Raw genomic sequence first — 26,190 nt, 5'->3', positions numbered from 1 at the left:
AGGAACAAAAAGCCATGGACTCCAGATCTTGAGCCAAAGTACCTGATGGTGCTCACTGTGTCTTCATAAAAGTAGCATCGAAGCCAATTGGTGAGGTTATCCTCCTCTTTTGGGAAGTCCTTGATGATCTTCACAAAGGAGACTGGGAAGATCCCCGTGGCACCATGGGTAGTGCCCTGGAAAGATGAAGAGAGCATGAAACGTTGAGAGGCAACATAGTGGCCTAGTCAGAGTGACTGAGTTGAGGTTTTGACTCAGGCACTTAAGAAGTTTGTGATCATGACCAAATCATCTGACCTCTCAGAGGCTCAGTTTTCCCTTCTGTAAAATAGGAAGGCAAATACATCCCCTAAATACATGTATTCTCCCTGCCTCATAGTGTTGTGCAGAAAGTGTTTGAAAACCTTAAAATGCCATGGAAAATGAGAGCTGTTGCTTTACTCAATGTCCCTTGCAGCAGTTCATTCTCATCCCTACCAGCCTAAGTACCAGTCATTGTGGTAAAGTAGAAAGAACAATGAATTTGGAATCACAGGCCCCAGTTTCAAATCCTTGCCCTGCTATTCAATACCTGTAATGTCTTCAAGCAAGCCCTTTCATTTTCTTGGATCTCAGTTTCTTCATCTGTAAAATGAGGTTGTTGAACTAGATGGTCTTGGAGGTCCCTTTCATCTCTAGATTTATGAGCCTGTGCTTTACTACCTGCCTGACCTGGACCACATTTGAACTCAGATCTTCCTGACTCCAGGTCCAGTATTATCCACTGAATCAGCCAGTTGCCTCAAGGCAAATTCAAGGACTCCCCCAGGTCAAGAATCCCTGCTCCAGAATATTTTTCGAAAGCTAGCATTTATGTAAGATCTTAAGGTTTAGAAGGCACTTTACACCATATGTTTTTTTAACTGAAATATATTAAACACTCAGAAAAGTTTTACTCAAAATAAAATTTTTCACAGAATAGTTCCTTCACTGTCTCAGTCCTATTAGGATGTAAGTTCCTTGAGAACAGGCAGATTCCTTCTTTCTTTGTCATTATTTCTCCAGCACCAAGGACAGTGACTTACACAGACTAGGCATAATAAATGCTTGCAGATTGATTGGTTGGAAGAGGGATGGAAGGAATTAGCCTTTATATAGCACCTACTTTGTGTTAGGCACTGTGCTGATAATTTTTTTCCACAAAATTTATCTGGTTGATTGATTAAATCTCTGGTGTGGGTCTCTCTCGTTCTCTTCTCTCTCTCTCTCTCTCTCTCTCTCTCTCTCTCTGTGTGTGTCTCTCTCTCTCCACTGAAGTGCTCCCAAATTCCACACCTTGCTTGACCAAACACACACACACACACACACACACACACACACACACACACATACACACACACACACACACACACACACACACACACGGTTCTGAGTTAGGCAAGTAGAATACAAAGATAAATGGAACAGTCCCTGCCCTCAAGAAGTTTATATTCTACTGACAGGAAAGAACACGTTCATGGTTAAGTTAATACAAAATATAAACCAAGTTCTCTTTCTGATAATCCAATAATAATAATCCAATCTCTCTCCCACATGATGGTCCTTCAAATCATTGAAGATCAGTCAGTCAATCAGAAAGTGTTATTTGTTCACAACAACAATGACAAAAGATTGAACAATCTTTGCTCCCAAGGAGTTACAGGAATGTCACATGTCTATCAGTCAATAATCAAGGCCCCTTTGGTCTCCCAAGGTATCCTGATAGAACATAGTTTTGAGTTACTGTACCATCTCCACTCATTACTTTCTTTTTTTTTTCTCAGTTTATCCTTAAATAGTCATTGCAAGGTCATCTTACCTCCAGCCAGTCCTTGTTGACTCGGCTCAATAGAAAAATCATGTCCTTGGCCTTGAATGTCAGCTCTAGTTTGCTGTTTCCAGTAAAATCGAACAAAGCCTGAAAAGACATGAAGGTAGATGGGATTAATATGTAAAGATATGTTCCAGAATTTCTTAGGAAAATATCAATGTTGCCAAATAAAGAATAGCTAATTCTGGGTAATAGTATTTTAAGAGGCTTAGTTATTAAACTTGGGTTCAACATTGTATAAGTAAGAATCCATCTCTTAATCATCTGATTTCAGTGAATCTCTAAGAAAACCTACCCTAGAATATAAGAAGTAGTCTGGTGACCTTGAAGTTTAGAATTCTGAAGAGGTACCACACAGACACCATGAGATAGTGGAATGTGTACTGAACCTGGGGAAATAAGTTCAAATCCTGCCTTGGCCATGTATTAGCTGTGAACCTCTTCTGGTCACTCAGTCTCTCTGAGTCCCAGTTTCTTCATTTGTGAAATTAGAATGTTGGACTAGGTTGATCTCAGCACTAGAGCTATGATTCTACATGCTATCTGTCCAACTAGGGTCACGCACTAGTAGCTGATATCTGAATGAACAAAAAATCATTTATTAAGCACTTGTTTAATAATTAATAATTAAACACTCTAAAGATTTCATTGTTGTTGTTGTTCAGTTGTGTCTGACTCTTTGTCAGAAACTGAGGAAAACTGAGGCAAACAGGGGTAAGTGACATGCCTAGGGTCACACAGTCAGTGTCCGAGGCCAGATCTGAACTCAGGTCTTTTTGACTCCAGGCCTGGTGCTCTATCCATTGTGCCATATAGCTTTATGTACCTTATCTCATTTGATCCTCACTACAGCAATGCCTCACACACAGTTGACAATATGCTCATAGATCTAGAGTTGGAAGGGACCTCAGAGGCCATCTAATCCAACCCCCTCATTTTACAGAAGAAGAAACAGGCTCAGGACCATTGCACTTCAGGGACCATGTAGTCCAATCCCCTCATCTTCCAACAAAACAGTGTGCTGAATTGAGAGGATCAGATAAGTTACTGAAGGCAAAGTGCTTCCCAAACCCTAAATGGCCATAGAAATGTCAGCTGTAATGAACAACAATTCTGTGAGGTTGGTCCCTATTTTACAAATGACTCAGCTGAGACCCCAAGAGAATGAGTGACTGCCAGTTAGTGTCAGAGGCAGATTTTCAGCTCATCTCACTTGACTCCAAATTCAGTTTTTATCACCATATGACACAGCCTTAGAATACATAGCCCCCAAGCCCCTATGCTAACACATCCACACTCCCACACATAGCACCAGAGCACATGAGGCACCCAATAACAAATGTCCTTGGAGGGGCTGATTGGCTGAAAAGTTGCTCTCCATGGTGGAGGTTTAGAAGCCTTACAGGTGAGGACATGGAGGCCACAGGGAACACATACCTCAGCACATGGGGCACCCAGACGGTCAAAACCGGGAGCTTGAGAAGAAATGTTCTTGCTGCAAAGAGAAAAGAAAGACTCTACATAAACTTTCTTTCCTCGAGGTTTATATGAAGGACAAACTCAGAGGGTTCCTCCTCCCCCAAGGAGATGCTTCCTTTGGTTCCATTTCAATAGAAGCTCTTTGAGGGCAGAGACTTTCTTTTAGCTTCTTTTTTTTTTAAAAAACCCTAACCCTGAGTACAGGGTCCTGTGCTTAATAAATGACTATTGACTGACAAAAGAACTGGGCTGGGCAGACTCTCCTGCACAGGACCTGGAAAGGAAGCAAAAGCTGGAGCATGGATGACTGGCCTCTCCCTTGTGACTTGAACACAGGACCAGTTCCAGGCAAGATATAACACAAATGCCTTTTATCATTGACCCCAAAGCCCCATCCCTAGGATTGGTTGGATTCTGAGCTGGAAAGGACCTTAAATATAGGCATCATACTTTAGGAAAGATGTTGGTGAGTGGAAATCCATTTAGAAGGTGAGCAGGGAGGTGAGAGGACGTCTCCCCCATACAAAAAAAATCATTAATGTACACAGTGGCAGAGGCTATTTGATTTTTGTCTTCATATATCCAGTGCTTAGCATGGTGAATGGGACATAATGAGGGTTTCATAAATGCGTGTTTGATGTGTGTAGACACACACACATATATATATATGTGCATGTTTGCATGCATGTGTGTACATACTTCTATATGTAGGCATATAGTGTGTGTGCCCCTATATATGCACATGTAATCCCCTGCCTTAGAATACAAGTTGCTTGAAAACAGGTAGCTTTCACTTTTGTCTTTGTAGTCCAGTACTACCAGCATAGTGTCTGGCATGTAGCAGTCACTTCATAAATGCTTGTGGATTGAAAGATTGACCGGGGACCATGTTGTATGAGGACTGGTTGAATAGATGGGAGATTTTTAACCTGGAGAAGAGAAGATGTAGGCAGACATGATAGATAGCTGTCTTTAATTTTTGAAGAGATGTCACTGGGAAAAGGAATTATACTTCTTTTGTTGAATGCAAGGTAGCTCAGGGGAAAGAGTGCTGGGCCTAGAGTCAGGAAGACCTGAGTTCAAATCCAACCTCAGACACTTACTAGCTGTGTGACCCTGGGCAAGTCATTTGTCTGTCTCTCTTTCCTCATCTGTAAAATGGGGGCCAATCATAGCACCTACTTTCCAGGATTGTTGTGAGGATCAAATGGCATATAAGCATAAAGCACAGTGCATGCCACATAGTAGGTGCTTACTCAATGCTCATTCCTTTTCTTTTCACAGGGTATAATAAGGAGCAATGGGTGGAGAGAATGAAGAGGAAGATTTAAGCTTAAGATTTCCAAGCAGAGCTGTCCACAAGGAATGGGTAGCTTGGGGAGGTTCATAGGAGATTAGGATTTAGTTCTGAGGGGGATCTTGGAGATTGCCCATTCTAACCCCTCCATTTTACAGATGAGAAAGCTGAGGCCCAGAAAGAGTATATGACTCTCCCAAAGCCACATAGGTAGTAAGTAGCAAGGCCAGACTCTACCCAATGTCCTCATACTCCAACTGCAGGACTCTGCATTGTACCACCAGCCTCACCGGCCCCCATTGATCCTGGAGGGTCACGCTTTTCTTCTTCTACAGCATTCACCAAGCACCTCCCCTCCCTGCCCAGACTGCAACAGAAATCCTCTTCCAATGTCTCCAACACACAGGCACCTAGTCTCCAATGATCCAGAACTTGCTATCTGTGTGATGCTAGGAAAGTCACTGAGCCTCTCTGGGCCCCAGTTTTTCATCTATAAAATCAGAGGATTGGACTAGATCATTCCTCAGGCCCCCTTCTGTTCTAAATCACATGTTTCTATGGATTTCCTGAGACAGGCTGTTCCACTTTGGTATAGCACAAACCGTTAGGAAGGTTTTATTTTCTTTTACTTTTTTGCTTGCAGTTAACCCTGAATCTGTCTCTGAAACTTCCCCTGATTGCAGTCTGGGCCAAACAGGAGAAACTTAATATCTCTTCCAAGTGACATCCTTCACATAATTCAGGAACTCATCTCATGTGCCCCTCAAACATTCTCTTCTCCAGACTAAATATTCCCATTTCCTTCCACCAGCCCTCAGATGGCATCATCTTGAGTTCCCCTCACAATCTTCGTCATGTTCTTCTGAATTTCTGCCTGGTTGTCAGTTTCCTTCCCAAAATCTGGTCTCCAGCACTGAACATGCTACTCCAGATGTTTCCTGGATGAGGTCAAGGACAGCAATCCTCTAGTGGGAGAGATCCCACTCCCTCCCTCTGGACACAATGCTTCTATTAAATATTCCATGTTAAGGCACTAAGTAGAGGCTACCACAGTCTAGTGTGAGCCACAGATCCCTGGCGGGGGGAGGTGGGGGGTTGTCTACAAGACCCTTTCAGGATGTCCTCATGATCAAAACTACTTTTATAATTCTACAAAGACAAAGTCATTTGCTTATTAAAATATTTTTTTCTCTTCCAAGCACATATTTGCATGAGAACAGATTTTCTTCATGTTTCAACCAAATCAATATTAATTGAATGCAGAAGTAGATATGAAAACCCAGCTTTCTTATATTAAGTTTGATATTAAAGACATTTGTAAAACAGATGTAAAATAATGCCACTCAGCTTGCTAATTTTTTGTTTGAGAAAATACAGTTATTTTCCATTAAAATTTTATGTTAACATGTAATAGGTTATTATTATTTTTAAATAAATCAATAAATGGTTAAACTTTTATCATTTTTAATTTCTATAGAATATCAATAGCTATAACTCATATCAACAAAAGTTCTTTGAGTTCCTCAGAAATTTTTAAGTGCGTGAAAGAGTCCTGAGGTCAAAATGTTTGTGAACCCTAGTGGAAAAGCAGCCAGCCTTCCACTCAGAAAGACACCACACCAAATCCCCCTTTAACACATAATGGCTGTGTGACTCTGTACAAGTCCCTTAACTTCTCAGCACCTCCAGGTTACTCCTGGAGATTATAAATTAGAAATAAACTGCTACTTTACATCAGTGAAGCAGCTTGGGGGCACAGTGGATTGAGCCTTCTTGACCAAGAGTTAAGAAGACCTGAGTTCAAATCTGACCTCAGATACAAGCTGCGTGACCCTGGGCAAGTCACTTATTTTGTCTTCCTCAGTTTCCTCATCTCTAAAATAGGAATGATAAGATTACCTGTCTCACAGGGTTGTCATGAAGGTAAAAGGAGAAAATATTTGTAAAGTGTTTTATAATCTTTAAAGTGCTGTATGAATACTAGCTATTATTATTATCAAAGAGACCAATTTTCACACTATGTGCTCTCCATAGCTTGAAACAAGCCCAAGACCTTTCCCAGAAAGAGAAGGAATGTCAATGGGACAGACTTCACCATGTCCCACTCACAGAATTCATATGTCATTGATCCTTTTTGGGCAAGGGCTTCCCCAGGGGAGTGATGCTATGAGAGTGATCTTCTGGAGATAGATTGAACCCTGTAGAGAGATTCTAATGCTAGAAATGAGGGGTGACCCACTCCTGATATAAGAGTCTAGAAGCTAGGTAGGGTTTGCCACTCACACTTTCCGGGTCCGAGGCCGGAGTCTTCTTAACGCCTGGGGGATTTGCTCGGAATCATAGGAAGACTGGTAGAAAAAGATCCTGACATCTTCATCCATCAGTACCCAAGAAGGCAGGCTGAGAAGTTTCTGTGTTTGGAAAAGGAAGAGGGGGTGTTATAGGAGGCACAGAGAAGGTTCCAAACAATCTCCTTGAAACATCTCCATCCTCCTCACCCCAATCCTTCTTCCTCTAACAAAGGGAGCATGTGGCTAATACACTGGATGACAGACGCTATGGGAAAGGAGAGTATCTGCATTGTAAAGCAGAGATAAAATCGTACAAAAGGGATCCATGTTGATAGCAGGAAAAAACACTCCATTTGGAGTCAAAAAGATCTAAATTCGAATTCTGGCTTTTCCCTTCTTTGGGCTTTATCTCCCCTAACACATCCTGGTCCCTTTGCAACCTGAAGCCTTTTGCAAATATTCCTTGCTAGGTAGCTCAATGGATAGAGCTCCTGGCCTGGAGTCAGTAAGGTCTGCTTCAAACTCGTATTAGCTGTGTGACCTTAGCCAAGTCACTTAACTCCTGCCTGCCTTCATTCCCTCCCTCAACTGTAAAAGGAAGGTGATAATAGTTAGGGAACTAGGGGGCACCATAATGAACAGAGCACCAAGCTTAGAATCAAGAAGACTCATCTTCATGAGTTCAAATCTGACCTCAAACACTTACTAGCTATGTGACCCTAGGCAAATCACTTAACCTAGTTTGCCTCAGTTTCCACATATGTAAAATGAACTGGAGAAGGGAATGGCAAACCACTCCAGCATTCCAGCATTCTTTCCACCGTACCCCATAAGTGATTGGCATAAGGTCATACAGGTCATATGACTAAAAATGCAATGAAGCCGCTAATATAAGCTTTAAACATTTGGCATTGTAAGCGCCAAGCTATAATATTTGGATTCATGCATTTTAATTACAGATTAGTATTTCACAGCTTTATGCAGATTTGCTTTGTCTTTGCTGTTGTTACAGCGGCCCCTGGTGGAGTAGCAAAGCCATCACTGCTGAAGCTCTTACTTCCCTTTGGGTCCTTTGGGACCAATCCTTCCTGGAGCCCTAGTTTGTCCAGCCAAAATCCCATGCCTGTAGAAAGTCAGGGCTGGAATAATTGGGTCCCATTGTGTTAAGTGTCTGAGGAGGTGTGGCAGAGTAACAAGTAACATTGTGAAAAGGTCATTTAATTTGGATTTCAGGGCCTGGATTCAAATTCTGACTCTGACGCTTACTCTGCTGGGAAAGTCCCTTGGTCTCTCTTGTCCTCAGTTTTCTCTCCTGTAAAATGAGAGATTTGGACTAGGAGACCTCAGAAGTTTTTCCTAGCTTTAAATCTATAACCCTTTGGTGAGAGAGACAGAGAGAAAGACGGGGGGGGGGGGGGCGAAAAGGAGAGAGAGAGAAAGAGAAGAGAGGAGAGAGAGAGAGAGAGAGAGAGAAGAGAGAGAGAGAGAGAGAGAGAGAGAGAGAGAGAGAGATTCTGGTTTCATCTCAGCTGACTGCCATTATTTACTTTTGGTGCCTTTCCTCCACTGATTATGTCCTGTTTATCCTTGTCTACATGTTTGCATATAGTTGTTGGCATGTTGTCTCCCCATTACACTGTGAGCAGGCAATATTGTAATTTTGTCTTTTTTTGTATCCCCAGTACTTAACACAATGCCTGGCACACATTAATAAATGCTAGACAACACATTGTATTTGACTAATTGTGAATCTTTGGGCAAATCCCCTCCCCTCTTATCTAAGATCATAGATCCTGAACTAGAAAGGATCCTAGAGGTCAGCTAGTATGACCCTCCCATTTTACAATTTAGAAAACTGAGATCCATAGAAGTGACTTGACTTCAAGAACTCAGCTTCACATCTTCTAGTTCTCATGCTTTGTCCTGCTCTAACCCCAAACTAATGTCCTTGTGAGTGAGGTATCCCCATCCTCTGTTCATTTTTGGACCTGAAATAGCAGCTGAAGCAGAGACAGGAAGGTCATAGATGTTCAACCAATATTGGGGAGGTGACTGGAAATAGACAAATGATCAAATGCTGGGCAGGCAGGTGGTTATTTCCTGCACTAATTGTACCAAGTCAGAAATAGAAGACTGTTATCCCCACCATTGCCAGGGGAGAAAACCGAAGGTGATAGAGGAAGGACTGGTCCCATCAAACCCTCCTGCTAGGTCCTGGAGCAAATCATCAGAAAACATTCTCATTATGGCGGTAAGGGAGTGGGGAGTGGGGCTTTCTCCTTCAGGCCTAGAGCTGATCAGAGTCTCTTTGGATCTCTCGGTGGGTTCCTTTTTTTTTCGTTATTACTACAAGTTTCAAACTGTGCTAATCACCATGACCCTGGGATATGAAACCAGAAAATCACATCTATATCGACAAATAAGAGGAAATGATGACAGGCTTATGAGAAGGAATTTTTACTTAGTACTTTGAGGATCTGTGATTTGGGAGATGAAGATACTCCCTCCTCTGGCTCTGATCACAGCTTGTCCAACACTTACCAGTGGTTGGTCTCTGAGAGTTATCATGGCTTAAATGTCCTCCACCACCCCCGCCCTGTGGCCAATCTCTTGACAAGTCTCTCTGAATTTAACTGAATGAAGCTGAAATAACAGTTATACAATCAAGCTCTGGGCTGTTATGAAGACAAAAACATGATACAATGGAAGTACCATCAATGGTAGTGCCAGAAGTCTTATGTTTCTGACATTTAATACCAGAGGGATTTTTTAAAAAATCATTTTGCCTTTATGGCCCTCACTTTGCTCATCTATAAAATGAGGGAGATGGACCAGAGGGTCTCTGAGGTCTCTTTCAGACCTAGATCTAAGATCAGTGAAAGACCTTGGCCAAGTCACTCACTTTCCTCATCTATAAGATGATGGAAATAGACCAGATGGCTGATGAGATTCCTTCCAGATCTAAAACTATGATATTATGTGTGACCATGGGCAGTGAGCCTCAGTTTCCCCTATAAAATGAAAGCAGTAGATGGTCCCCAAGGTCCCTTCCAGCTCTGATCCCTCATTGCAGAGTGATCTGACACACCCATCCTCAATTACATTTTCTGTCACTGTCAAAACTCCTAATAACAGCCCTGCTTCCTTCATGGAATCATCATTAAGAGCTGGGAAGGTCGCTGAAGTTTAACCTTCTCTCTTCTCTGGTCACCTTCAGATTTCCAAAGTTGTCTGTTTATCCTCTATTTATTCCCCTATGTCCTTTTTTGTCTCCCCAGCTAGGTTACACTCCAGGACAGGACCCCGAAGATCCTTCTCCTCTATCCCCCACATCCCTGAGAGTCTGAGAAATGGACTCCCAGATAGTTCTCATTCTGGTCTTACACTAACAAGCCCTGGGTTGAAAGGAGAACTAAATGATGTAATGTCAATTGCGTTTTAAAGATGAAATTCAATGAAAAACGCCATATTAGATGTGTTCATCCTAAGGCAGTATGAAGATAACTTCCCCTTTAAACCTTCCAAACTTCCTTATTTCTGTAGCTGCTCTTTCAGGCTCCCAGGTTCATTACCTCAAAGTCATCTCGGACTCTGCCCTCTCCCTCACCCTAAAGCATCTTGTTAGTGACCAAGGGCTGTCAGTCCTAATAATGAAAATAATGAGTTATCATTTACTATCTAAAGAGAGCCTAGCACTTTACAGTTGGCAGAATATTTGACATGACACTTCACCACAACCTGGTGAGATCTGTACTACTATCACCCCATTTTACAGATAAGGAAACTGAGGTTAAGAGAAATTATGGGAAGTATACAGAGTCTCAGAGCTGGTAAGTATCTAGGACAAAACGTGAACTCAGGTCTTTCTTCCCTTAAATCTACACTGACATCTAGTGACCTAGTTCTAGTACCACAGTATCCCCTCACATTCATCCTGTTTTCTTCATTCACATGGTTGCCATCCCAGCTCAAGTCCTTTCTAGCCTGGACAATTGCAATAGCTTCCTCATTGATTTCCATATCTTAAGTCTCCCTCCACCCCCAATCCATCTTTCACACAATTGTCAAAGTAATTTTCCTAAAGTGTAGGTCCGATCATGTCACTCTCCTCTTTAAGAGTGGCTCCCTATGGACTCCAGAATTAAAAAAGAACATCCTCTGCTTGTCTTTTACCTGGCAGTGCAGTGGATAGAGTTTTGGACTTGAAGTCAGATCCTACCTTAGACACTTACTAGCTCTGTGACCATGAGAAAGTTACCCAACTACTACCTGCCTCAGTTTCCTCATCTGTAAAATGGAACTAATAACAGTATCTACTTTGTAGGGTAATTGCCAACAAACAAAGCACTTCACAAACCTGAAAGAGTTCTTTAAATTTGAGCTATTATGACTCTTGCTGCAGTTATTTAAAGTCCTCCAGTCTGGTGCCAGTCTTTCCTTCCAGAATTATTTCATATTACTCCCCCTACATGCAAAAAAGTCCCCCAGCTTTTTGTGCAGTTTCATAAACTCAGCATCTCCTACCTCCAGGCTACTGCTCAGGCTGTACCCTCATGCCTGACATGCTCTCCCTTTTTCCTTCCTCCCACTAGAATCCTCAGTCTCACTTACCACCTCTGCCTATCCCACTAGTTTTTAGTGCTTCCTCCCAGATTAACTAACCATAGACTGTAATCCCTCAGTAAAATGTCAAGTTGAGGGCAGGGACTGGTGGATTGATTGGGTTTTGGTCTGGTTATCCCCAGCACTTGGCACAAGACTTTGAACATAGCTTGTTGAATTGAGGCAAGAAGGTAGTCCAAGTAAATAGAAAGTATCATCTCTGTTTTGCATGTCAGGTAAATGGTATTCAGAGAGGTTAAGCAACTTACTGAAAGTCACATAGCTCTTTCCAACATATCACCCTGCATTTTTCTCACTACAACCTCCTAAGTATGGTGCAATGGAAACAATGGTGGCCCGGGCACAGGGGACCTCAAGTCCAAACCCCTCATTTTACAAAAAAAAAAAAAAAAAAAAAGGAAAAGAGACTCAGAGAGGGAAAAAGATTATGGACCAGAGATTCTGAGCTGGGAGGGGACCTCGAGGCCATGCAGTCAAACTTTCTCATTTTATAGATGAGAAAACAGGTCTCAAAAGACATTAACTGACATCTGAAGTCACATAGGAAAGAAAGGAAGGAAATAAGTATTTATTAAGCTCCTACTATGTGCCAGGCACTGTGTTAAATGCTTTACAAATATTATCTCACAACAATCCTGGGAGACAAGTTCTATATTATCCTCCCTTTACAGTTGAAGAAATTGAGGCAGACAGAGGTTAAGTGACTTGCCCAGTGTCACAAAGTTTGTAATAATAATAACAATTATAAAAGCCAACATTTAAATTGCTTTTACTATATGCCAGGCACTGTGCTAAATGCTTTACAATCTCATTTGATCCTCACAGCAACCCTGGGAGACAGATGCTTTTATTATCCTCAGTTTATAGAGTGGGAAACTGAGCAAACAGAGGTTGTCACTTGCCTAGAGTCACACAACTAGTAAGGATCTGAGGCTGGATTTGAACTGATTCCAGCACTCTATGCTGTTAGACACTCAGCAGCCTCAGAGCAGGTATCAAAGGTGAAAGCACTCTTTCCTTACCCATCTCAGTTCCTCTTCCCTCCCTCTGTTAATCATTTCCTATCTATTCACAGTTTGCCTTGCATAAATTTGTTTACACGTTGCATCCTCTTTAGATTGGAAACTCCTTGAGGGCGGGGGCAGTCTTTTGCCTCTTTTTGTATCTCCAGCACTTAGAAGAAAGCCTGACACATAGTAAGTGCTTCATAAATGTTTATAAAAAGAGAGAGATAAAAACATTCTCTCTACCACTCCCTCAAATGAATGCGAATGAACATCCTTGATACAAAAAAGTAAGATATCATGGACAATTGATTCTATGTTCTCCATCCCCATTGCTTGAAAATCAACCCAAAGGGTTACTGAGAAGTTCTAGAGCACTCACCGTGCATGGATGGGACAGATAGGGTACCCTATAATGGGATTACTTCATTCCTGTGCCAAGGGGAGAGGCGAGTGGCCCTAGGACTGGTGGGGTCAGGGCAGTTGCCTGCATCAGTCCCTTGAGGCACTACTTGCCAAGCTGGGACCTGAACCCTTTCTTTTGTCTGATACTCAGAAGTACCTTCATATAGTAGTTGAGGGCTGGGATTCGACTCTCAGCGATTTCCTGCTTGACACCAACGTAAACCTTAGCTGAAAGAGAGAGCAATGATTAGTGTGTTAGAAGTTGTCTTAGACCACAATAAGGTGCTGGAAGAGAATATGTCAACATGTCAGAACTCTGTTCAGTCAGTAGTAACCAAAGGTGACTCTAAGACTGATAAGCCTGCCTCTTAGTGGAGAGGTGGTGGACTACAGGTGAGTAATGAGGCATACATTATTGGGCAGGACCAATGTATGGATTTATTTTATCCGTATTTCTTTGTTACAGAGGCACAACCTGCTTTGTGTGGATGGAGGGAATAGAATTATTAGAGATATTTCAAAAAGAGAATCGATAACTTTTTAAAAAATATTCTAAGATCCATAGACAAAAATGCCATTTTTCTAGACCTAAACACCATCTGACTCTAATCTACTCTTTTTAGAGGTAGAGAAACAGGTCTTAACAAGGAGAGTGATTTGCCGAGGGCTGCAGCATAGTTTGTCACAGAAACACGGAATTCCAGAATCTTAGATTTAAAAGGCCCAGAGGCTACCTACATAGTCCCTGAGAAGTGGGTGCCAACCTCTGCTGAGGACCTCCAATGAGGTGGAGCTCATTACTTCCCAAAGCAGCCATTCACACTTATTGGAAGACCTTCAGTGATGGAGATCTCACTACCTCTCAAAACTGCCAAGGTAAAGCTATAATCATTAGGGAGAATTTCTTTGCTGAAACCTAACATCCTACAAATCTACAATCCCCTTCCCTCCATTTCTGCCCTCAAGAGACAAACAGATCACATTCAAGGCCATTCCACATCAGAGCCCTGGATAGAGCTAGAACTAGAACCCAGGCTCCCAGATTTCCAGCACAGCATTCTCCCCAATTGACAACAACAGGAATGCTCTGGTGTCCAGAGGAACAATCTGAAGAACAAGACTGTCTAGCTCAAGGGAATCACCGAGTCACTCCTGAGAGGGTTCCCTCCCTGTCCCCAAACCCCTGTACTACCCTAAAAGGACAGAGTGAGGCTGGGGCAGCCAGGAGGGCGAAGAGATGAAGTTCAAGGGTAGGACGAGAGCTGTCTATAGCCTACCCGATAGTGCAGGGAGAGTGCAGGCAAAGGGGGCGGGGCCCACCTGGCAATGTAGGGAGTGTGCAGGCAAAGGGGGCCGTCTTGCTCTCAGGCCCAAACCTCTCCTCCAACTTGGTCTGTAGGGCATAGAATTGGCGGTATCGGCGGTAAATGAGGTACTTGGCTCCCCCTTTCGTCTTCACCTCAATGACAAACACCTGAGGAGGGACAAAGATTCAGAGGTTGGTTTGGAGGCCAGGGGAGAGGCAGCGGAGAAGACGGAGCAGAGGAGGCTTAGAGAGGATCTGAGAGTTAAAAGAGAACTCAGAGGAACCTAGGTCAACCTCTTCATTTTAGACAATAAAACGGAGGTGCAGCTCAGTTTGCCCAAGATCACACTGGAAGTGAGGTAGATTCCAAATTCATTGTTCTTTCTTCTGTCCTGGGCTCTCATTTGATGGTTAAACTCTGTGATTCTGTGGGAGTGGGGTGTAAGTCACATGACCAAACTGTCCTTATGAGTATTCCTTACATATAGTACTTAATTTCCTGTCTCCATACCTTTGCACAGGCTTTTCTCCCACCATGCCTGCAATGCCCTTCCTTCTCAATTCCACTTTTTAGAATCCCTGGTTTCCTCTGCTCAAGTATCACCTTTTACATTGTGCTTTTCCTATTTGCCTTCCCCAACTGAATGCCTTCCTCCCATCAAATCATCTTATGTCTATATATTTATTCTGGACATATGGTTGCATATGCCTGGTGCCTTCTTTGTTAGACTGAAGGTATCTACTGTCTTTTTTATCTTTGTTTGCCTAGTGCCAAGCAAGCACTTGTTGACTGGTTCATTAACTTATATCTTCAGCCATAAACCTGTTACTGCATCTGAAATCCTCTAGTAGTTTGGACCCTGAAAGGCTGAGCTCTTTATGGTTTAAAGCACAGAAGGTGCTTCTAAGATGTGGATCTGTCAGCCATGGCACTGTGCAGTGCTCGATTTAGAGTTGGGGGATCTGGATTCAAATTCCCTTTGTGTCATTCACTGTGTGACCTTGGACAAATCACTGCCCTTCTCCAAGACTCAATTTCCTCTTCTGTAAGAAGGTTAGATGAGCCAGCTCCTATCCTTCACATCTCTAAATCTATGACTCCCAAGATACACAAAGCCATTATCAGCCATTACCATCTTAGCTTTCTTTGATTACTGTATCTGATGAACTTCATTCATCTCCAGGATGCAGAGGGGCTGGGGAGGGGGAGGGCACTGGAAGGGTAAATTGTGTTTGACCTGGTGTCATTGGCAAATGGAAGGATCTGTGCCCCCATTCAGGCCAAGTCTGATAGAGGGAGAGCAGAGGACTTTGGAGGACCTTGAGTTTCATTGGTGACCCAGGAGTTGTCCCCATCCCGCACCCCCTGCCCTGCCTTGCCCTGCCCAGAGAAGGCTGGATGCCCTGGTCAGGAGTGCCAGAATCTTTCTTACAAAGTGGCTAGTGAAGCCCCTCTTCTCCTCGATGTCAGCGATGTTGGCTGATATAGGCACGTCATCTGGGAGCTGGTCAAAGTCACTGAGGAAGCAAAGGGAAAAGTGATCAGGCCAGAAATTTTGGAGAACCCTGACGGGATCAGAAATATCCAGAATATTCATCCAAGAAGCATTTTCCCAGTACTGTGTATAGATGCTGTGGAAGATACAAGGATAAAGAAGACAGTCAATGCCCCCCAGGGAGCTTACACTCCAACAAGTAGATAAAATGGGTGTGCAATGAGTTACAATAGGAGAAATAAGGAGTTAAGTGTAGCATCCCAAACTTGAATCTATATTGTAATAGAATCGGGGACCATCCAAACTGGGAGAGCTGCTCTAACAGAGAATGTTATAACAGGGGAGGTCAAAGCTGGGAGGGGTCTCAGAACAGGGGAGGTCAGAGCTGGGAGGGGCCTGAGAGCAGGGGATGTCAGGGCTGGGAGGGAAATTAAAAAATGAAATGTCAAAAATGGAAGGGACATTAGAGAGCATCTAATCCAACCCCCTCCATTTACAGAAACCAAGGTCCAGAAAGGTCATGTTGTGGTTAATTGAATATTCTAGTTAAGAATTCAATTGCATTAAAAATAATTCTTTAATACTAAATTCCATTGAACTTAATTGAATTTTGCTGTCTGATTCAGGAGGCCTTTCAGAATCTTGCAGGATGTGAGAATTGTCCTTACAAAGATCAATGTTCATTGCACAGGACTGAAATTTCAAGTGACTTAAGCTATGGGGTTGCTCTGTTTCTGGAAGAAGGGAAATCCCCCAGAATGCTCTATCTTACTGTCTTCTAAGTAGAAAGAACCTTGTGCTTGAAGTCAGAAGAATGGGTTTGATTCAGCTCCAACACATACTGGCTGTGCAGCCCTGGTGGAGACACTGCTCCTCAGTTTCTACATCTACAAAATACTAGCTACATGTCTGCCTCATGGGGTACGCTTGTATTCCACAGTTTTTTCGTATGAATTTAACATTCTCGAAGTACTGGAGATAAGGAGACAGAAACAAAACCAGCCTTGTCCTTAAAAAGTTTACTTCCATGGAGGGGCTCCAACATTTATTCAGTTAAGTTTAATACAAAATATTCAGTGAAGTTGGGTGGGGGGGAGGAGGAATCTGACAAAATCCTAGGACTATCTAATGAGATTTTTAGGGATCAGAAAAGACAGAATGGAAGAAGAGGTACCTGGGCTGAGACTCTAAGCAACCCCCAGAACTAAGAGGTGGAGGTGGGGGGTGCATTCCAGGTGTAGGGCATAGTCTATGCAAAGTTATGGGAGAGAAAAATGAAATGCCAAGTTTGGGGAGCAACAAATCAGACTGTTTGACTGGAAGGAAAATGCATGAATGGGAGAGACACGAAAAAGTGCAAATGTAGAGGGGAGCCAATGTGTAGAGACCCTTCAATGGCAGGATGACCATGAAGAAAGCACTTTGAGAAATCTTTAAGCATTATAGAAATGTGACGTGAGAAAGGAAGAAAAGGAACAAGAGGGGGAGGATCTCTGCTTTCATTAGTGAAGGGCAAGGGGTCCCTCCCATAAAGGGAAACCCTTTTATCAAGGCAGGCCAACTCCTGCTGTGCAGTTTTTGGTCCTTGGGAGTTGCCTGGGGCTCTGAGAAGTCCAGTAATTTGCCCAGAGTCCTAGGACCAGAGGTCTAGGGTGGAAGGGATGCTGGAATCCACCCAAATCTAACCTGCTCATTTTACGTTTAAGGAAACTCAAAGGTTAAGTGACTTGCTGACAGTATGTGTCAGAGATGGAACTTGAACCCAGGCCTTCCTCAGTCCAAGACCTGTCTATCAACCCCACTACTTTTCATTAAGGAAATCGATTGTGAAGATGGGATATCAAGGGCAACCTAGATGACCTCTGTGCTCCCTTTCTAGTCTATGACTCCATGAAGGTCAGAGTGGTTAAGCAGCCTGCCTGGGGTCACACAACAGATCAGTGTCAAAGCTCTGTCGCAGAGCTGCTTCCACCCTGACCACAAGAAGCAGCTATTTTCTTAAAAGATTACAAAATCTGAGAGACAGGTCTATCCTCCCACAACAGCAAAGTAGTTCCCTGACCCAGACGGCACCCAGGTCACCCAAGAGAATTGGGTGACTTCTTTGAGGGATTCACTTCTTTGAGAAAGCATATGACATGCTCCTTTGAGCAAATGAATTTTTATTCCCAAAGTGTGTGTGCATGTATGTGTGTGTGTAGGTGTATGTGTGTGTTTGTGTTTGTGTGTGTGTGTGTGTGTGTGTGTGTGTGAAAGAGAGAGAGAGAGAGAGAGAGAGAGAGTGCCTACTCCCCTGTGGCTCCACTCACCATGCCCATAACTTTCCTCATCAGAATATCTCTCCCTAGTCACCACTTCCCTTCATGCTTTGTCTCTTCTTAGTAGAATGTAACCTCCTTGAGGGCAAGAACAGTCTTGTTTTTCGTATTTACACATCCAATCCTTAGCACACTATCCAGGATGTAGGAAGCGTTTAATAAATCCATGCATTCATGTGTTCAAATATGGTTTTTCTAGTCATATGAGAGCACCAGACTCCTAAGATTGTGACCTGGAAGGGCCCTTAGGGGTCACTTTCTCATAGGACAGATGATGAAGTGGAGGTCCAGAGAGTTTCAGTGGCTTGTCCAAAGTCACACAGGCAGGAAGTCACAGATCCTGACCTGCTTATTATCTTGGGTCCTTTCCACACCAGACAACTCAGGAGGAGAGAGGGGCTTTGAAAGGAAGGATGCTCTCAAAGACCAATGAATCTGGCTGCTTAAAAGATCAAGTCTGGGGAACCAGTTCCCCAAGGAACCCTCCCACCTCCAATCTTCTCCTTGTACTTGTAACCACTCCTGAGTAGCTCAGCAATTATTTCTCTCAATGTGTGGATGCCTTGTTTCCTCTCCTACAAGTAGACTGTAAGCCCCATGCATATAGGCACCATGTCTTCTCTCCAGTACCACCCTCTCCCCAAAGAGCCCCCACAACTTTTGGAATATGTGTCTAATAGGCACAGTTTGTGAGGACACACAAGGGAAAGAACCCATGGGGTTAAAGATTCAGAGTTGGAGACATGGCACAGACTGTAATGTCACTTTTATAGTATGATCCTAAGTCATGGAAGCATAGATTTAGTGCTAGAAGGAATAGTCTTTTTGCAGGTAAGGAAACTGAGACCCAGGGAAGTGAAAGTGTTTGCCCCAGAATAACACAGGTAAGAAGGGGCAGAAAAAGATTCAAACCCAGGTTCTCTAACTCCAAATCTCAGTCTCAGTTTTCTCATCTGTAAAACAGGGGAAAAGAAAGTCCCAGCTACACAGCATGAGTGTAATGTTCAAATGAAATAATGCATACAAAGTGCTTTGTAGGATTCCGGTCAAGATGACCAGATGAATGAGAGACAGACCATCCAGTTTCCACATCCCCACTCCAGCAAAATCCTAAAGTTCAGACCAGAGCAGACAATCATGAAGGAATACAATAAGAAACTATAGTAACTAATTTTACCTGAGAGCAAAGGAAAGACAGAAAGAATCTCCTCCTGAAAAAAGTCTCAAAAGAAACATTTCCAGGAATTTTATAGCAAAAATCCAAAGCTGATATGTCAAAGAAAAACATATTTCAAGCATCCAGGGGAAAAAGCAGTTCAAGTAGCAAGGTACAACAGTCACGATCACACAAGACATGGCAGTTTTTGCTAAAAATCAGAGATCTTGAAATACAGTATTCTAAATGACAAAAGATATAGGCTTACAATCAAGAATAGTATACCTTGCAAAGCTGAGTATAACCCTCTAAGAGGGCAGGGGAACAGAGGACTGAAGAATTTCTGATGAAAAGATAAGAGCTAATGAGGAATTTTGAAATACAAACATAAGATTTATTTGAGCAAATTAGAAAGAGGTATATTATAATGTAGTGCTAATTTTATAATAAGAGAAAGAGAAACAAGTGCCCTTTCAGAATTATAATGTCTTTGAAGGTTTTTGAGGAAAAACAGAGGTCCTGGGGAGGTGAAATTGGTTCCATTTTGAGGGTTTGAAGGGGTGAGAAAAGACTCTTATGAAAGCAAGGAGCAACCATGTTTCCAGAAGACCTATTACAAAGCACATTGGTCACATCCTGACAGAGAGGGGATAGACATAAGGTGTAGAGCCACATTTTCGGACATGGCCACTGTGTGGATTCATTTTGCTTGATTATGTGTACTTATTACAAGCAGGTTCTTCTTTCTTTCTCTGAGTTTTCAATTGGGAAGTAAAGAGAGGGTTAGCAATTCTGATGGGAAATTGTCTTTTTTTTTTTTTTTAAACACACAGAAGAGAACAGAAGGAAATTCCAAAAGAACAGCTAGCAGGACAGTTTCAAAAGTAACATGTAGAATTTAGAACTTTTTTAAAACAAGTTTTATGAAATGGAGAGTCACTGTTTCATACAAAACTCTTTTTTTGAGTTCCACTGACCATATGGAAATGACTTATTCATTGTTTTAGTCCAAAATATGAATAAATTAATTTAAATAACATTTTTGCACACCTGAAAGTATAAATGCCAACTATTATTATTAAATATCAATAATTCCCAAAGTTTTCTAATGGATTTCAGATAGAAAAATGGTCTGCTACATTTAATGATCTGCCTTCCATTACACCTGTGGATCAAATGGCTATTTTTTTTTCTTGTTGTTATTGTCTCATTACCTGATTCAATGACATTCAGACAGCAAAAACTCCGAGATGATCACTTTAGTGTTCTGCAACCAATGGCATGGGCCAATAACAATACCATCATTACTATAACCACCCATCATCACCACCTCATAGTTGGCAGAAAAGTGCTCTGTAAGCCATAAAGCTTTTTATGAACCATCCTTTAGATCTGAGGGTCTAGTTCAAGACTGGGCGCACAGTAAGTGCCCAGCTTTGACCTTGCATTGGATGTGGACCCAGAAGATCTGAATCTGCTTCTTACTGGCTATGTGACTATGGACACGTCACTAATTGCTCTATGGCTCAGTTTCCTCAAATGAGAAAGTCAGACAAGCCAATCTGTACTTCTTTCTGTGATCAGTGCATCAGGAGATGTTTTCTATCTTTAAAGAAGACTTACCAGAATCCCTCATTCACCAGATGGGCTCTGACTCAACCTGGTCTTCCCTAGCTTTGCCATCAGTTCCCCCACCAGAGTGACAGGAAGCTCACTGCAAATAACCTTCAGGGGATGGTGAGAGACTCTTACCCAAAGGACAAGATCAGAAGCTGTACTAAAGGTCCTTGTCCACTCACCTCTCCTCTCGAAGCTGTTTGGGCAGAGACATAGCTTTGGATGGTCAAGGGGGAAAAGCTGGAGGTCAACAAGGCCTGGGCAACTCAGGCTGCCAGCTGAAGCCCAGCCTCTCACTTCCTTCTGGTTGCCTTCTTGGTCTTTGTGAGCTCTGGGATCCCCCAGGGCTCCTTAGTTTTGCCTGGGGATCCCCGCGTATCCAGAGCCCCAGGAAATCTGGGAAATTCCTCCTAATCAAGCTCACGTTGCAGCCTGGCCCCACTGGCACACTTTCTATCAATCCCAGAAGCCCTAAAGGCTTTTGGGGCCCTTCCTGTCTCTTTAAGGTTAGTTTCCTCAAACCCTCCCCTCTCCCTTCCCCCTTCCCCCACAATTGGGGAAGTACCACTACAGATGTGTTTACATAGGCAGGCAGGCAGGCAGATTCATAAATTATTTGTGCTGGAAGGGACTGCCTAGAAAGATGGTCTAGTCCAACCACCATATTTCACATACAAGGAAACTGAAGCCAAGAAACATTTGGCCAAAACCATTTGGGTGACTGAACCAGAACTGGAACCCAGGTTTCTTAATGTCAGAGCGCTTTCCCCAGAAATTTATTTCCTGGCCCCTGTTTTAGAAGCAAAACCTTGCACCACACATAGAATGAGGCAAGCTCAGGTTTGATCAGCCCTCCCCTGAACCCCAGGCATCCAGAGTTCCTACTCCATTGGCCTCCCATTGGAGAACTTAAAGAGGCAAACCCACTCAGCCTGGGAAGGAAGTGAAGGAAGCTCTTGCAAGGCCAGGTCGATTGAAGGAAATAGATGGGGAAAGTAATGTGTTGATCCATCATACCCATAGCAGCACTCTGGCCATTACCTCCAAGCTCCTTTACATCTCATGGGACTTTTCTTACCCTGTGCTGGTGTGTGCCACCATCTCCTGATCACTTCATCCCATAGGATCATGGATGTAGAGATGGAGCTGTAGCAAGAATGGGATTGAAAACCCACTCAGAAAGATGAGTTTGTATTTTTGCATTGGTGGTAATTGGGAGTCACTGAAGATTTCTGGGCCAGGGATGAAGGGTGATATGGTTAGGTCCCTATTTTCAGAACATCAACATGGCAGCAACTTGGAGGATGAATTGAAGATGTGAGAGAGCAGAGGCAAGGAGATAATTGGGAGATAAAGTACAATCATCCAGGTTAGAGTTAATGAGGGCCTGAACTAGAGTGGTTCAGACTTTGTATTCCCAGCATTTGGTGCAAAATCTGACACAGAGTAAGCTCTTAACAAATGCTTATTGACTGGCTTTGGAGTGAACGGAGAAAGGAGGTTAGATGCTCAGAGATATCAGATTAACAAGACTTGGCAGCTGACTGGATATAGGGACATAGGACTGGATATAGGTTCTGATCCATATTTGTGTTCCTCTGGTAATCAGTCTAATAAAGCTTATGGACCCCTTCTCAGAATCACAGTTTTGAATCAAGTACATAAAATTACAAAGAGAACCAATTTTATTATAATACAGGTATCCACATTTTTTTTTTAAGTTCAAGGACTCCAAGTTAAGAACCCCTGATTCAGGAAGAGGAAAGAGTTAAAGATGATTCAATGGGTGTGAACTTGTTTGATTAGAAGGATAGTCAGGCCATAGATAGGAAAAAGGAAGTTTGAAAGGAGGATGGGAGAATGTCAAGAGTAATGTACTGTAGCATGGCTCCACCCCACCCCTTCTCAGGAGACTTGGTCGAAAGTACACCTAAAGGAAAAATAAGATCCCCCCCTTGACCCCTCTGCTTGAGCCCAATTCCCTACCCTACTGGAGACTGAATGCAGGTTTTAGACCATGATAGTTACAGTACCTTTAATGGTGGTACCTTCCCCTCTCCTACTTATCCTGAACAATTGAGGGAGGTGATATGTGTGTGTTTGTCCTTTGTTGCCGAAGAAGATCATGCCATCAGAGAAATGATGACATGACTCGCACTTGACTTTGTTTTGAGTGAGGGAGGGCTGTGCAGGTCACTAGCCTCACTTCTCCTCCAGAGGCATCTGAATCCAGCGACCAGATATTCATCAAGATGACTGGAGATGACCCAGGATGAGGCAATTGGGGTTAAGTGATTTGCCCAAGGTCACACAGCTAGTGAGTGTCAAGTGTCTGAGGTGAGATTTGAACTCAGGTCCTCCTGACTCCTGCACTGGTGCTCTATCCACTGCACCACTGAGCTGCCCAGGGAAGTGATGTATACACTGGGAGGATCTTATCACTGATGACTCTCATCAACTTGTAACATCCTTCAGGTCTCAGCTGAAGTGCTCCACCATCCAGAGCAATTCTTCTTAGCATTTCACATCTGCCATTAACTCCTTTGGTAGTTGGGTTGCAAAACCCATGAACCCCCTTCTCCAAATTACATTTGCAAATGTCTTGAGTAAAATGCATAGGATTGCAAAGGAAACCAACTTGTTTGAACTAAAGATATATTTCTTCCAATGCAAGTTCATGGACTCCTTTGTGGGATCCATGGACCCCAGGTTAAGAGCAGCTGCTCTACAAGAGCCCCAAGCTTGCCTGGATCTATTTTGTATCTATCACCACATGCATGTTTTGTATCCTCCAGAGAGATTCTAAGTTCTTCAAGGGCAGTCTAGCATTGTGCCTGGCACATAGCAGTTACCTAATACATTTAAATTTGGTTGCTATCTCCTCTGCTGTGGTGCCTGGCACATAGATGAATAAATGCTGATTATAAATTACATTCTTCCCCACCCCATCCACCTCCCCCCAACACCCAGGAGGATGTAAGCAAGGTCCTTTAGACTAAGGATTCTCCTGCCCCTTCCAGTTTTTCTTTATACAATGACTGTAGAATTCTCCCGTTGCTGTGGCAGGTGCAGTTGGCCTAGAGGCCACTGCTTTCTGCTTTCTACCTCTCCTTCCTGGGGACTTAATCAAGAACACCCTACTAAAATTATTAGAATTTGTTGGTTTTTTTAGCCCATGGTCAATATGCTGGTCTCACCCCTTTTCTGGTATTTTCTTCATATTGTATTAAACGAAAAGCTAAGAATTTAATCACAAAATTTTAGAACCACAATTTAAGCAAATTCTTAACATTAGGACAGATTGTTTTGGCTCTCTGTAATAATCTAAATTTATTTTTTTCTAAATAGCCTGTTTTAGCCAAGTCAAAACCCTCTTTGGTTTCAGGAGGAGAGGGGGAATAGGCTGCCAGAACCACTGGGGAAAAGGAACAGGTAAAATATGTTTATCATCTCTTTTAATGAACAGGCATTGGTTGGGGAAGTTGAAAGAAGATTCACTCTTTCCTTGGAACTTCCTGAGTCCTCTGCCCGAGAGGCCAATGTCCCTGCTTGTAGCCCAGCCCTACCCTTTCTCCTTTTGCCTGCTGCATCTTTCCTGCCAGTGCTTTTGGGATCAGCTCTTAAAGTTCCCCTCATCCTCAGTCTCTCTCACAGACTAGAAGTGTCTTTAAAAAAAAAAAAACTCCAAGAAGATTCAATTCTGCCTTCTTACAGTCCAGGGGTGGGGAATCTGTGGTCTCGAGGTCCTCAAGAACAAATCTGTGAAATTTGAATTGTCAGAAGACCTCACTTGAGGACCTAGAGGGCCATATGTGGCCTCAAGACCGCAGGTTCCCCACCCCAGCTGAACAGTCCATGATTGCTCACCAGAATGAGAAGGGAATAGAAGCTGCAAGATGCCAGCCAGTTCTTAAACCCCTCTGCATTTGTATCCCCTGACTCTTGCACAGGATAGGCACTTCATGAATGAACGTGAGCTCAACTGCTTCAGAGATCAAGATGTCCCTGACTGCTTCTGGCCATGTGTGCCTCAGGGCTGAAGGACTCAAAGTGAGACAACAAAACCATCTCCTTGTTGGCCTGGGGGCAGGAAGAGCCAGTGACCTGAGGGGTCTCTCAAAGAGGTGGCCAATCTTCAGGTACTCTTCATTTCTCCTACTAGCTGGGGAACATGTGAGCTCCATCCTAAGCTCTCCTGGAGATGTGGATGGCTAAGGTTGACTAACAACCAAAATAGCGGGAGTCAACTCTGAACTTGAACCTGGGCCCCTAGTTTCCTTTCCAAAGTAGGTGACTGATCAGTGACTGAGATGGACTTGTCCAGGCTGAAAGGCAACCTTGGGAGTTTGAGAGGTCTGGGGATTCTGATTCCTTAGGCTGGTGGCAGAGCAAGCTTTGGCATCAGGCAAGATGAACACCAAAAAGAAAACCCAAGCCTTGGCTTAGTTGATCCATAGATGTGGGCTTAGTAGAATAACGATAAAATGAAGCAATGCCTATTTATCAGCCTAGCAACTATGTTCCCATGGGGCTTATATATCTACCACCCAAAGGAGCAGAGCTGTCATTCTGCATCTTACCAAACACCACTATAAATCTTTCTGCCAACACAGCTTTGTGGGTAATTTGATTCATATATCTTTTGCTTATAGGACAGAAATATCTGTTCAGTTGCTGATTCATATTATACAATGAGTAGCTCTAGTTATGAGTCAAAACTTAAGATTTAAGAAAATTGTCCTTGGGGTCAGGGGGTGAGGATGTAATGATGCAAAGAGCGTGAGAAAAGGAAACCAAACCCCTTCATTAGTGGTGTGTGGGTCCAAAGCACAGGAGTTCCTTAGTGGAAATGGAAAGGGGACTCTCTCTCTTTCTCTATCTCATAGATATTTTGTTTTTGTATAAACAAGAAGAATAAACATATCAATGCATATATGATTTCTCTTTATGTAATCATATAGCATATATCTCTCTATATAGAGAAATGATATATATGGGCAATTATGTATCATAGATAATTTTTATCAATATCTTTTATTTACCTTCATTTTCCAGTATATCCCACACCTATCCCCACTTAGAAAGTTACCCATTATCCAACACTATATACAATATTTCATGCTCATCATTCCTCACCTTTGCAAAGAAAGGAGAGAAGCTATTTTCACACTTCTTCTTTGGGGTCCTTTGGTCATTACAATTGTACACCATTTGATTTTGATCTTTTTCTTTCCATTGACGTTGTGGTTAGTTGCGGGTTCTGCCTTCTTTTCTTTGCATCGGTCCACCATATTCACTGTTTCTTACAACACAGTAATATTCCATTGCATTCATGGGTCACAATTTATA

The 26,190-nt window shown here is 42.8% G+C and overlaps 1 protein-coding gene across 1 annotated transcript in view; it reads right to left on the bottom strand.

Moving 5' to 3' along the window:
• Window positions 1–21,321, bottom strand: part of NCF4 (neutrophil cytosolic factor 4) — a 29,684-nt gene extending 8,363 nt beyond the window's left edge. The window contains exons 1-8 of the mRNA XM_072655942.1: window positions 21,024–21,321; window positions 15,688–15,772; window positions 14,269–14,422; window positions 13,106–13,176; window positions 6,909–7,036; window positions 3,287–3,344; window positions 1,838–1,936; window positions 43–176 (exon numbers count right to left, since the gene is read on the bottom strand). Of these exons, the coding sequence (XP_072512043.1) occupies window positions 43–176; window positions 1,838–1,936; window positions 3,287–3,344; window positions 6,909–7,036; window positions 13,106–13,176; window positions 14,269–14,422; window positions 15,688–15,772; window positions 21,024–21,055 (761 nt within the window). The 5' untranslated portion in view covers window positions 21,056–21,321. The remainder of the gene's footprint in view (window positions 1–42; window positions 177–1,837; window positions 1,937–3,286; window positions 3,345–6,908; window positions 7,037–13,105; window positions 13,177–14,268; window positions 14,423–15,687; window positions 15,773–21,023) is intronic.
• Between the last annotated feature and the right edge of the window lie 4,869 nt (window positions 21,322–26,190).

Source organism: Notamacropus eugenii, chromosome 3 (genome assembly GCF_028372415.1).
Source record: "Notamacropus eugenii isolate mMacEug1 chromosome 3, mMacEug1.pri_v2, whole genome shotgun sequence".
Classification (NCBI taxonomy): Eukaryota; Metazoa; Chordata; class Mammalia; order Diprotodontia; family Macropodidae; genus Notamacropus; species Notamacropus eugenii.
The sequence above is the reverse complement of the archived record's forward strand: the minus strand, read 5'-3'. Positions and strand labels throughout refer to the sequence as shown.